General features: G+C 42.0%; 1 protein-coding gene across 2 annotated transcripts in view; it reads left to right on the top strand.

Moving 5' to 3' along the window:
- Nucleotides 1–8,217: 8,217 nt before the first annotated feature.
- The window catches only part of nlgn1 (neuroligin 1), a gene marked incomplete at both ends in the record, with an annotated part of 275,858 nt that continues 271,372 nt past the window's right edge, over nucleotides 8,218–12,703 (top strand). The window contains one exon of one of the 2 annotated variants that reach the window (XM_083887943.1): nucleotides 8,218–8,731. In XM_083887943.1, the coding sequence (XP_083744069.1) occupies nucleotides 8,218–8,731 (514 nt within the window). The remainder of the gene's footprint in view (nucleotides 8,732–12,703) is intronic. The other variant, XM_083887944.1, reaches the window with a different exon arrangement.

A 12,703-nucleotide genomic window follows, 5' to 3' on the forward strand; every position in this document is an offset into this window, starting at 1 on the left:
ATTAGCAAATTCTCTGAAGAGGCTACAACCAATTCATTTATCCTCCTAAGGAGCGTTAGCCACTGCGGATGCTGACTTCACTCTGGAAACAAACGGCAATCTGTTGTGTGAAAAGCCTGTTTTTTTGTCCCATTTGTTTATCGCAACCTCCTGCGGATGCAGACTTTGTTGCTGTGTGTCTCCTGACTTCCTTCTTTTCATTAAATCATTCTTCCAGTCATTTTCTACCACTTTATCCTTCATGTGAGTCGTTGGAAAGGCTGTTGCACAGAGTGCTGTGGGAAAAAAATCTGAAATCACAAACCTTGAGGATGTTGGACTAACATGTCTAAGCACATACATAGATGGAGACGGCCATAACTTGACTTGGGTGCGACGGTAGCTCAGGTGGTAGAGCAAGTCATCTTTCAACGCAAAGGTTGTGGGTTTGATTCCCAGCTCCACTAGTCTACATGGCAACAACTTTAGTATAAAGCAGCTTTTAGCGGTCATCAAGACTAGAAAAGCGCTATACAAATACAGACCATTTAATTTCAATTGTCATTGGGACATAAGAATTACATATTACTGAATAATCAATCAAATCTGATCTCACTGTGTAACATGTTGGATGGTTTATTGGCAGAAATTGATATATACCACCCATGGTTATGTTTGTATGCGAATAATCATTTTAAAATCAAAATTGTTTTGCTTTTATAACATTAGAAGAAGCCTATGATACTGTCTGCACTTCAGGCAAGGCAAAGTCATCTTGCTTTGCTGTGATTGTATATCAGCCTGCCTGCGTGGACAGACGAATCAGAGGTTGCATGTTGAAGCAGAAGCTTACTTCATAACTGATACAAAACCTACAAAAGGAGAACTTGTATGTGTGAAGGCCACCGCTCAAAGGGGAGAGTGAGCACAGTTTGTTGGATTCTGCAATGTCACAATTACATGTCACTTCTTCTTATATGATGGAGCTTTGAAAAATATACTTATATCATTCTTTCTATAAGCGTATCCAAACTGTAAAACAGTATGATTTATTTGATGTTTTTATTTGGTGTTATAAAGGAGATTATTGGATTTGTTTGGGGGAAGAATGAGAATGGGAAGATTTACCTGACAAATGTGTCTCTGCTCTGTAATGTCTCGTCTCCAGTGACTGATCCTGCTTATTTTCTGATCACTGTCTGAACCTGCAATGGTCCCATGTTAAGCTAGGATGATGATAGTTTCTTATTTCATTTGAATTCCCAAACACTCTACATTCAATGGTCACTGCACAGCGACAGATAAACAGTGAGAGAACGGAGCGTATAATAAGTATAAATTCATGATGACACCAACAAAAATAAGCAGGACGGACACACCGAACAAATAGTGAATCGGAGATCAAACACAGTCATGTGGCTGATTCAAGTTAGATACAAAGACACACACACACGTTCAGAGACTGGCATGAAGAAGAAAGTGGAACGTTTTTGGCACACATAAGCACAAACTGAACATAGCTAAGCAGCATATTATCAACGACTGTGATCAACAAACTGAACGACTTGAATAAAAAGAAGCTGTAGGATGTAAATTGAAGTAGATTTCAATGAGATGGGGGAAAGAGGATAGAGATGGACACACACAGAGGCTGAGACAGCTGCAGGTTTGATCTGGTGACGGGCACAGTGGGAATGACCAGACCTATTGGCACACACACACACACTCGCGCACACGCGCACATTTTCATGTGAGAGCAGTGTCTTCGAGTGAAGCTATACACTCCACCCATGACGGAGCCGCGCACTTTAGATGGAATCTCAATTGTGCACATTTAAATTCCGGTGCATGAACACACAGCACAGTCTGACACATTGTCCTTGTGCCACCAAACCATGTGTAACGCAACGCAGAGAGCCGTGCGCTCCATGAGCCGGTGCTGCCCTCATTTTGTCAGCAGTGTGTGAACTGTTTCCTGTGCAGTTGATTGCACAGCTCCTCTTTACTCCCCCTGTTTTTCATGTGAACATGTCACAGATGCTGACGCGTGTGTGTGTGTGTGTGTGTGTGTGTGTGTGTGTGTGTGTGTGTGTGTTCAACACCCAAAGGGCAGTGACTGTAGAGACATCACATGCACGCCCGACACTTAGCCCCCCTCTCTAAGGCTTGTCCTACATCCTTTCTCCTAAATTTTCATCTTATAAAATTGTATTCATATAAAAATCTTAGGCCTGTCACATTCTCTGGCTTCTGTTTTCCTTCTTCTTTTTCGTTATACATTTAATTTCTTTGTGTGCTGTTGATAAGCAGTGTTTGTTTATGAGATGGCTGGTTGTCTACATATGTGCAGGGGAGACTGATGGAATGACTGTCGGCTTCATCAAACCCTGTTTCCTTTGAGTTGGCAATTGTCGTTTGTGTCTTATGTCTGGTGTGAGAAGGGAGAACGGGCGACGCCTGGGATTACTTCCAGTGACTCAACAGATGTTTTGCAGGGGAAAAAAAATAGAAATTGGGGATTTCTGCTTATGCATCTGAGCTGGCAGATGGGAAACTCAAATGCTCCTTTAATGCTTCACCTTTACTCAGCCGACTGTCGCCTGCGTCCCAAGAGTCCTGAGACAAAATAACAGCAGATGCAACCCATCCACTCACTTTTTAAAATATTAGATATGAGTAAACTAACAAGAAAATGCCCCATGACTGTAATGAACGTGTCACTATAATGCATTTATTCACAGACAATTCATGATGATGCCAAACCCAACATTATCTTAAGGCACACACCCAGCAGTTAACACAGCGCTCATGGCAACAGTGGACCAGACAGAGGGGTCAACAGTTCGGTTTGGTACAGTACGGTACATACTTTGTTGTTTCCATTAGGAATAGTACCGAAATAACCAGCTCCACCACCAACAGTCAGCTGATTGGGCAACACCCTTCTCTGTTTTTTTCCAGCTGTCATCACAATGGTACGACTTTACACTACATCGACATCTCGCTGATCGGGCACAGCCCAGACCAAACCCCGTCTACCAAGTGTTCTCAGTTGAAGTGCAAGCCTGACTCAGGGCTTTATCATTTCAAACTCTGCTGTACTAAAACCAAACCAAACCATGATGGAAACACAGCAAATGTCAGCGCTGACTGATCCCCAGTGTTCTCTTTAACCGTAGAACCTGGCAGACTTGCCTCTTAGTGAAAACATGACTGTCAGTGGAGAAATTACTCTATCAACTTAACAAAAGGCTCACCTTATAAAATACATGCCAAATGTCATGGCCATCCGCAGTTACTGGCCAAAGTCGGTTTGCCTGATTTGTTGGAATTTTTATCGAAAAGGTGGAGGGATGGAATATGAATATGGAGTGTGGATCTGTAAAAGTGGAGCAGATCCAGAACTTAGCTGTCAGGCTCGATTTGAATTTAAACAAACTCTTGGGCCTTGGAAGGTTTTGTCAGCAGTGGCTAAACATTGTTGCCTCACATTAAGAAGGTCGCAGAGTTAGATGCCATGATGTTAGACCGAGGACCTTTCTGTGTGGAGTTTGCATGTTTTTCCAGTGTGTGCATGGGTTCTCTCTGGGAACACTGGCTTCCTTCCACAGTCCAAATGTGGGAGGATAGAGTGGTAGAAAATGGACATGAATTAATTAATATAAATTAATAGTGCTTTGAGAGTTTCACTTTGTGTAAAACATCCTTGTCATGGAATATTTAGTTCTACAAAAGTTGCACTAACTTCTGTTGCTGTTGGCATCTGTAAGGATTTTATTCAGCCATTAGATAAAGATAAATCTACTGAATACTTTATTGTCCTCATTGGGAAACTTGTCTTGAGCTCAATAAGGCTAAATAAGGCTAAATCCATTATAGGCCCATTAGAATTACTTCATCCATTCTTTTCTTTCTACCCTTCAATACCTTCCATTATCTCAAGCTCAAATGCATACCCTGTACTCTTTTGTAAGGAGAAAAATCTCATTTTATTTTGATGGACAGCCCCGTCCACAATGTCCACATATAAACGAGTCAACATGTGTTCCACAGAATAAGGCCACATCATTGTATTGTTACTTTTCCCCGCACGCCGCTGAGCTTTATACGTGATGCATATTCACTGTGTGAAATCACGGTAGCTGCCATGTTGATGCCAGAGGATAAAGTGCTTCGTCGGCCGCCTTTGAATGTCAGCACTTTTTCTTATTTGTTCAGGGACACAGAAGAATTGCCGACTAAACCTCTTTTACTTTCAGCAAACGGAGGCACGCTAAATGGTCCCTTTGGATCATGTCAAATGAGGAAACCAGCGGAGTTCACCCGCATTTTCCGTATATTGATGGAAAATTACAGCACAGTTCTGAGGCTGCTGGGACCCAACATCACCATCACACTGTCATGTGGAGGAAAAATATTGACACAGAACTTCCCCAGCAAAAGCTCAGTGTGTTTATGAGCTTCTTAATATGAGCTGTGGGAAAATACAAAACACACAGCATTTAGTTTTGGTTATTTTACTGAAGAGATTTATTGATTATTTGGTCAGAGTAGGTCCTGCTTAGGGGGTGTGGAGGATTGGTGGTTGGCAAGAAGGTCAACAGTTTGAATCTGGGTTTCTCGTTCTCCATGAATGAGCGTGGGTTTTCTCCATCCTTGTGCTCATGGACATCCCATACAGTGCAAATTGGTGCAGAAAATGTGAGTTTTAGTCACTTCAAACTTGGCCATCATGTGATTTTCAAGTCTTCATTCTTTGTGAACACATTTTGCGATAGGTTCATGAGTACTGTTAAATTGTAAAAAAGAGAGACCACTTTAATATTTCAACAATATTTCTACCCCAGACTGTAATAATGGATGTTGTAGCTGGAGAGTGAAGCCAAAATAGGAATACCTAAAACCTTATTCTCTTGAATGGATATCAGGAGGCAATTTCACAGGACTCTTCTTACTTGATTTATGATGTTAGCAAACATTTTCTAGAAGGCTTGAAATGGACGATAAAGCAGGATGAGTTTTTGGTTGTGGCTGGTAGACGTCATCTGATGGACCTTTCTGAGCTCCGCCACTCTCATCCAATCGTAGAATATGTGGTTCAGATATAAAGTGGGTCGTCTTCCAAGTGGAAGTTCAGGAGGTTTTATCCCCGGATCCTGTTGTGTCACTGTGTCTGGTATAAGCAATGCATAAGTGAGGTGAATGGGTGTGTACATTGATGAATGGCAAAACTTTAGCGTAAAGTGCTTTAAGTGTTCATATACTAGGAAAATACTATGTAAGGTACATAAAGTTCCTGTACCTTTGTGTTTCTGGAAAGTTTTTTTTTGTACTTTTTACTGTATTTCAGAAACGTATTAATGTGTAATATACATTAATGCATTAATACAATTTTTCAGAGATGTGGTTCAGTGCACATAATTTGTGCACTGAATATCTGTGAAAAATTCACCTCCATCTGTCTCTGAAGTTTGCAGTGTGTTGTCTTTTTTTTTTCTAACCTTGTTCCTCTTTAAAACTACCAGTCCCCTGACTTCAAACACAAATAGAACTCACACCGTCATCACTGGCGAATTTAGGTCCCCGTTTCCAAACGCCAGGCAGATAAAGGCACGCGTAACTAGAACATCCAAACGCTGTGATAGTAAAAGACTGCAGTTCATTGTTGGCAAGTTTTGACAATGAGAGTGCGGGACAGCTGTGTATAATCAAATGCCGCAGAGTCGGGATCAACCTGTCAGAATGATGATTTCATAAAAAAATAAACAGCAGTCGAAGTAGTGTAATGAATATCTAAACCAGCATTTTGGAAAGGTAAGAGGGTGCAGTGCCTTTGTTACCCTGTAATGTATTGTGTCAGTGTTTCTCAAGTGCATCTCCTAAAAATCAGGCAGCTGCTTTTTCCAATTACTTTCTAAACCACTATTACATATCCATGCAATAGTAGCACCTTTGGCTGATGGTAAGGGAGACAGAAAGCATCTGGTTAAGACCAGGAATATATTAATTTGTTCCCTGCTCTGTTGGGATCTTGCACTCCCAAAAAACACCGTATAACACCAGTATGTCCTGTGTGGCATACAATATTATCTCGTGGATGTCTTCTTCTCCATGGAAACTCATTGTAATATCCTCGAAACACTTACAAATAGTTGAAGCTGGTCCTGAACTGTGGTATGTTGCGTGTTGGTAATGTTGAGTTTAATATTTAGCATGTGATTTATTGTTTGACTTTTTCAAAAACCTTTATTTACTACTATTCCACAACCTGTGTTTTACAGCTGATACAGTTGTTTAATGAGGAAGTAAAACACGGGGAAAATAAAACCTGAATGCTGGATTTTGTAGGTGAGCTGGTGTTAAAAGCCAGACAGTTTCTCAATTCTGATCCGGGGTAAAACAGCAGGTGTGTTTTATTAGCGTTTGCCCAGACTTGACACGGCTGCAGACCTGTTAACTGCCACACTTCCTCTCTCCTGCTGGAAGTCGAAGCTTGGCTGTGCATTTTTTTAGCCATCTTTGTCCACAGATGCAGAAAAAGGCTGTTTAAATTGCAGCTGTGTGAATGAGAATAAATGCACTCATGGAGCTTCTTGAGATCAATTTGCTGTTCATGTTCATTACTGCTAAAATTGTTAAGTGTAGTTCATTGTCAAATGGTTGTGTTCTGTTGCAAGAATCCCTCTCATCAACTCCTACATGCGCTTATTTTTTTTCTATTTTCATTCAACAGCCTAATTAACTAATGCCTCATTTATGGATGTGAAGAGGATTTCCTAAAAAATTCAATGGTTTGATTCAAATGAATCAAACCATTGAAGTCTAGCTTGATTTCTTAAGGGGACATATTATGCAAAATCAACTTTTTAATCATTCAAATCCTTATATTTGATACTCTGGAGGCCCTATCAGTTGGCAAAGTGTGAACAACGATGAATCACTCATGTTTTTGTGGTCCTCCTTGGTCTAAGTACAGGAGATTAAGCACGCAATGTTGACTTCCACACTCATTGAGACGTCACAATGCGCTAAATTCCTGGAATTGTTGTCTCGCGGAGCTCCACTTTGTCTGTAAAACACATGCGAGTGCTGGTGTGGGCAACGGTATACGAAAACGTATACGAAGTCCGCGAAAAGTTCTATTCTTGGCTCCACAGTGCAGCACAGAGTTCTACACAAACTTCCAGCCTCAGAGGATTTATCTGTCCAGTGGATACATGTTACACATGATAACAATGTGCCTGCTAGAGCCTGCAAATGATCACTTTTCCAAATGCTAACTGTTGTTAGCTCCCAGTAGCCTCTGTGGCTGATATAATTTCCTGTCCCTTAAGTTTTTAAGGTGGACCTTAAGGTATACTACTAAACAGAGCGTTCTGAACATGGCTGTTTTGGCAGGTTGATTGACCTGCTGTGGTGCTTCATCCTTAAGGTATTTTGACCAAAGCATGTCACAGACATGTTCATTAGGACACAAGGGAACTAGTTTAACTTGGACAAATAGGGAATAATATGTCCCCTTTAGGATTATGTGTATGACGTGGGACACATTCCACTATAATCGGACAAAGTCTGGATCAGTGTCTGCTCAATGACATCTGGCAACTGTTGTCTAGTAATTAAACATGAAAATGTGCTTACATTGGAAACGCCAGCCAATTTATTTTCTTCTTTTTTTTAAGTTTTATATGAAGATAACAAACGACTGACTCAGAATAATCATTATCTTATACAAACGCTGATTGTTGCTTTTTTTTCTGTGTTGCAGGGGACAGACTTTAAAGTGGACCGAGCCTCTTCAAGTGTAAACACAGCGACCGCTGCACCTCTGCTCCACATGGCCTGGGTGGAAACCATCGTCATCCCATCGCTGAGATAGGTGCACTTGACACGATGACACCTTTACCGTTTTCTCCCTCACCGCGGAGGTCGTTGACGGAACCTTTCTGAGGAATATTTTCCCTGATTGTGAGGAATATTTTTCACGCTAGAGGAAACTGATGGCTGCAGATGGTTTTCACTGCCTGGATTTTAAAAAGGATAATTAGCGATCACCACCCTCGTCCACCCTGCTGACTTATGCCTTTGTGTGAATGTGACTTTAGTGTGTCACTTTGTATTGGTGTTTTTTTTTCTTATCAAATGGCGTAAGTAAGAAAAAAAAATAAAAAGCAAGGATCTTTTTTTTTTTACTGGGAAAGTACAAAAGAGGACGTGGTGAGCCAGAGAGTCGCAGCTATGTCCTTGTGGAGGCACCATTCGAGGACCGGGTGCCGACGATTTCAGACTGCAAAGTGCGGGATGATGGGATGTGTAGGATTCGAGGCGCCTGTATGGGCCAGTCGGTGGGCGTGCTCTGTAATATGGCTGGGACTGCTGCTGCAGGTGTCAGGTCAGAAACTCGATGAGAATGACCCCGTGGTCACCACTGTCTACGGCAAGCTGCGCGGCATCAAAAAGGAGCTCAACAATGAGATCCTGGGTCCTGTGGTGCAGTTTCTCGGCGTCCCGTATGCGGCTCCACCCACTGGCGAGCACCGCTTCCAGCCACCAGAGTCGCCGGTGCCATGGCCTGAAATCCGCAACGCCACACACTTCGCCCCGGTGTGTCCTCAGAGCATCGTGGAGGGACGCCTGCCGGATGTGATGCTACCCATCTGGTTCACCAACAGCATTGACGTCGTGTCCTCGTACGTCCAAGACCAGAGCGAGGACTGCCTCTATCTTAACATCTACGTTCCCACTGAGGATGGTGAGTTAGCCTGAAGGGGCCCAGGGCAGGGGGGGGGGTCATTGGTTCCAGTGGGGCACGAAGGTAATGGGGAATCAAACCCACAAACTACTGGGTTAGTTGTGGGGGGGTGTTTTATTAATGTGGGGGTGGATTTCTGTCTGTCTGTGTCTGCTTGTCTGTCCATTTGTCCGTCTTATCTGTTGAGGGAAAGCATGACCTTGTGCATGTTTAATGTGCATGACACTGCTTTATGTACATGAGTGTGTGTGTGTGTGTGGAATTACGATTGACAGAGTGGTCAGAAAGTGTGGGGGCATCCATTCGTCCATACATCCATCCATACATACTATACGTCCATTATAGGGATGTTAACGATAACACGTTAGTCGTGACTAAGAATGAACAGACAACATATATCTCCTCTCATTTTTTTGTCATTTCTCTGGACCTCGTATACCATGTAGTTATGATTTATACCTGCAGAGGGCGCACATTAGCCTGGGACATATGATGTGGCCTCTGAGCTGCACTTTTATCGGGTTATAGAGCCAGAAGCCAGTGCAGCTACAGTGATGACGCTACAGCGTGTGGATCACTAGTTATCAAATGCATTGAACAGCACAGAAAACAAAGAGAAAGAAATCTGTGTCAAACTCTCTCCTCCGGATGTAAACCCTGTTCACTTGTGAGAAACAAATGCACCATTTTGTCCTCAGGTTATTCATCTGTGTCATAAGAGGGAGTTTCTCTGCAGCCTAACTTAACAAATGCATGACACAAGCGGCTCAGTGGAGAAAATTCCTTCTTTTTTTTTTATTGATAACGATTAGCTGAATTGTTTATTAACCTATCCATGAAGGGTAAAGAAAATACCCTTTATGATACCCTACATGAACCTATTCATGCAAGTTAAAGAAAAATGCAAACATAGTAATCATCCATCTATCCATTCATCTTCCTTGTTGCTCCTTTGATTCTTTCTCCTTCTTCTCTCCATCGCATTAGTTGCCCTCTGTAGACTCCTCACTCCCTCATCACCTCTCCTTGCTCATCACAGCCTATTGTGCTTCGCCACAATGGCTGCAGTTCATTAAACAAGACAGTCGTTGTCATGATCATTGCTGATTGATTTGGCTGACTGGCTGAACGACTGGCTGGTTGACTGATCGTCTGAATGCTGTGCTGATTGAGCTGCTGCAATCCATTGTTTCATTCTGTCTTTATTTCCCCCTTTGCCACCTCTTCAAGTTTTTTTTTTCATTTAATCAGCTTTTGGGTGTGAGTGTGGGAATGTGTGTGTGTGTTTGAGTGTGTGTTGTGTGTCCAGGGGCTCCATGTTATTCTTTAGTCTTCTATTCATTTTACAGTCAAAAGAATATCCAAGGAATGTGCCAGGAAACCGGGAAAGAAAATATGTAGACAAGGAGGTATGTATGATCTGAACCTATATAATATAACAGTAAAAGAAAGGAAATAGCCTGAGAAAGAGACGATCAGGAGATCAAGGTCTACAAATTATTCAGGTCCTGACTCTGCAGGTTTTTGAAAAAGTTAAATTTAAAAGACAGAGAAGTTAAAAATGCTACTTGGGAGCAAATTTCATTTTAAGAAGCAAAGTGTTTTCCTACTTTGCAGACTGTCACACTGAGTCAATCACTGACTTAATATCGTGGATGTGAGCAGAGGAGGAATGACCTTTTCATATTTGTCAGTCTCAGTAAGGTCCAATTTGGAATCCTGCAGTTAGCAAAAGTAACGCACTGAAGCCCTGAGTCAGCCATGTGATTTGTAGACCTTGTGAAGGGAGAGGCAGCGGCGTCGCACCGCGCTCCTGTGGTCCGCTGCTCCGTCCTCTCATTGGCACCGTCAGGTTGGGAGATTTGATTGGATGCCAGGTGTGGGGTCGGAAGGCGTGCAGTTATGGTGGTTGATGTGCAAGGAGATAACAGCACATTTATTAGATCAAACACACACAAACACACACAAATACACACACACGAGTGTAGCCGTATGCTCAGGGTGAACCCTCACTGTGTAATCTCCATTTAAAGAAAGCAGAGCTGTGTTCAGCTTGGCTCGGGTTCTGTATCAAACACTGTTTCATCAAGATAATGTCTTCTTCTTCCTCCTCCTCCTCCTCCTCCCTTTCCTCCCTGTCTCTCAGCTGTGTGTGTGTGTGTTTGAGTAAGAGAGAGAGAGAGCTATATAGTGTCCTTAAGTACTGGGTTAATGTCACTACCTTGGCTGCAGTGTATATTATCACATAGTGCACACATTCCTCCTCCTATACACACACACACGTATGTTCACATCTCTTTTTTTTTTACATTATACACACAAAAGAAATGCATTTACAAAGGGAGATTATAAAAGCTTTACACACAAGTGCAGGGAGATTAGTGGATCTAAGGCCAAGACCCAATATTGTTTTCTATTCCATGGGAAATGGAGATCGGGTTTAGAAGAAAAACAGACCGTATGATGCATAAAGGAAAATGTGGTAAATGTGTGGCCTTGTTCCACTCAAGCCTGCTTTTCTACTGCTACTTTTCTTTTCAGTTTACATCCCATCGGCTGCGCGTTGGGTGGAAATTAATTGACTCTTCAGGAAAACCCTCTCTCTCTGGCTTTACATACAGGCCTCCCACAGCAAACACTTGATTAAGCATTATGCAGCAAGCCACGGGTAATTAAAGTTTACATAAAGTAAATGAATAATAATGTGTGTAGGCCGTGTGGAATATTTTCTGTCTGTGTATATTGTGTTTGTAGCATCAGGCCTGAGGGGTCGGTGTGTGAATATTGGCAGAATATATTTTATTGGGAAAAGTGACAAGATTCAGACGGAGGTTTGATAGAATTATCACTAATCGATCGATTGTTGCAGCTCTAAAAAGGGCACGTTGTAGAATAATTATGTTAATCACAATTACCCTAATGTGACCGAGTCACTTTCCAAGTAATGTTAAATTAGTTATTTAATTTACTTAATGTAAACTTCATATAGTCATAGGTTAGATACAAAAATATACAGTATGTTCTTTTCCTAGTAATAGTTCTAATTATTATAATAATAACAATCATGATAATAGTATCGTTTAAGTAAGTAAAATCAGAAAAGAGTCCAGATCTGATCTGAATCTGATATTTTAGATCAACATCTCTTAAATTCGATCAAGATTTAAAAAAAAAAAGGCGTGATGACCCCTGATGAATGAAATAAAAACTAAAACAATATAGAAACCCAAACGAAAGCAAGTTAGAAATAGAAGCAAATCAAAGATTCCCACTCGTTCGCTCTGGAGGTTTCCTTTAAATCTGCGATACTTTCAGGACGTCAGTCACTGTGAGTGACACGGCAGCACAGTGTGCGGTTGGCGGTGCGTGGAGCGAGTGGACAGAGTGAGTTGAGTGACAGGTTAATTTCATGGTTGTGTGTGTGTGTGTGTGTGTGTGTGTGTGTGCGTGTGCGTGTGCGTGTGCGTGTGCGTGTGCGTGTGCGTGTGCGTGCGCGTGCGCGTGAGAGAGACCTCATTTGGTAACTGCAATGGATTGGAGGAAATATATCTTTTGTAAGTCTTTTTTTAAGTAGCTCACACATGAGGTAACTTTTAACATCCAAAAGCTAAATTTACAAGCTTTGTTTAAAGCAGAGGTAACTTAGAGGTGAACCTATATATCTATGATTTCCATAAATCATAGATCATTTCCAGGTTTTGGTACCCTGAATCGATCAGGTTTGACCAGTGAGAATGGAGTATAAGCTAAAATCAGCAGTATTTTGAGATGTTGACTTCCGCACTCATTGTCACAATGCGCTAAATTCCTGGAATTGTTGTCTCGCGGAGCTCCGCTTTGTCCGTAAAACACGGCAGAGTGCTGGCGAGGGAAACGCTATCCGAAAGCCAGAAGTCCGCGAAAAGTTCTGTTCTTGGCTCCACAGTGCAGCACAGAGTTCTACACAAACTTCCAGTCTCAGAGGATGTTATC

This window comes from Microchirus variegatus (genome assembly GCF_963457635.1).
Source record: "Microchirus variegatus genome assembly, chromosome: 4".
Classification (NCBI taxonomy): domain Eukaryota; kingdom Metazoa; phylum Chordata; class Actinopteri; order Pleuronectiformes; family Soleidae; genus Microchirus; species Microchirus variegatus.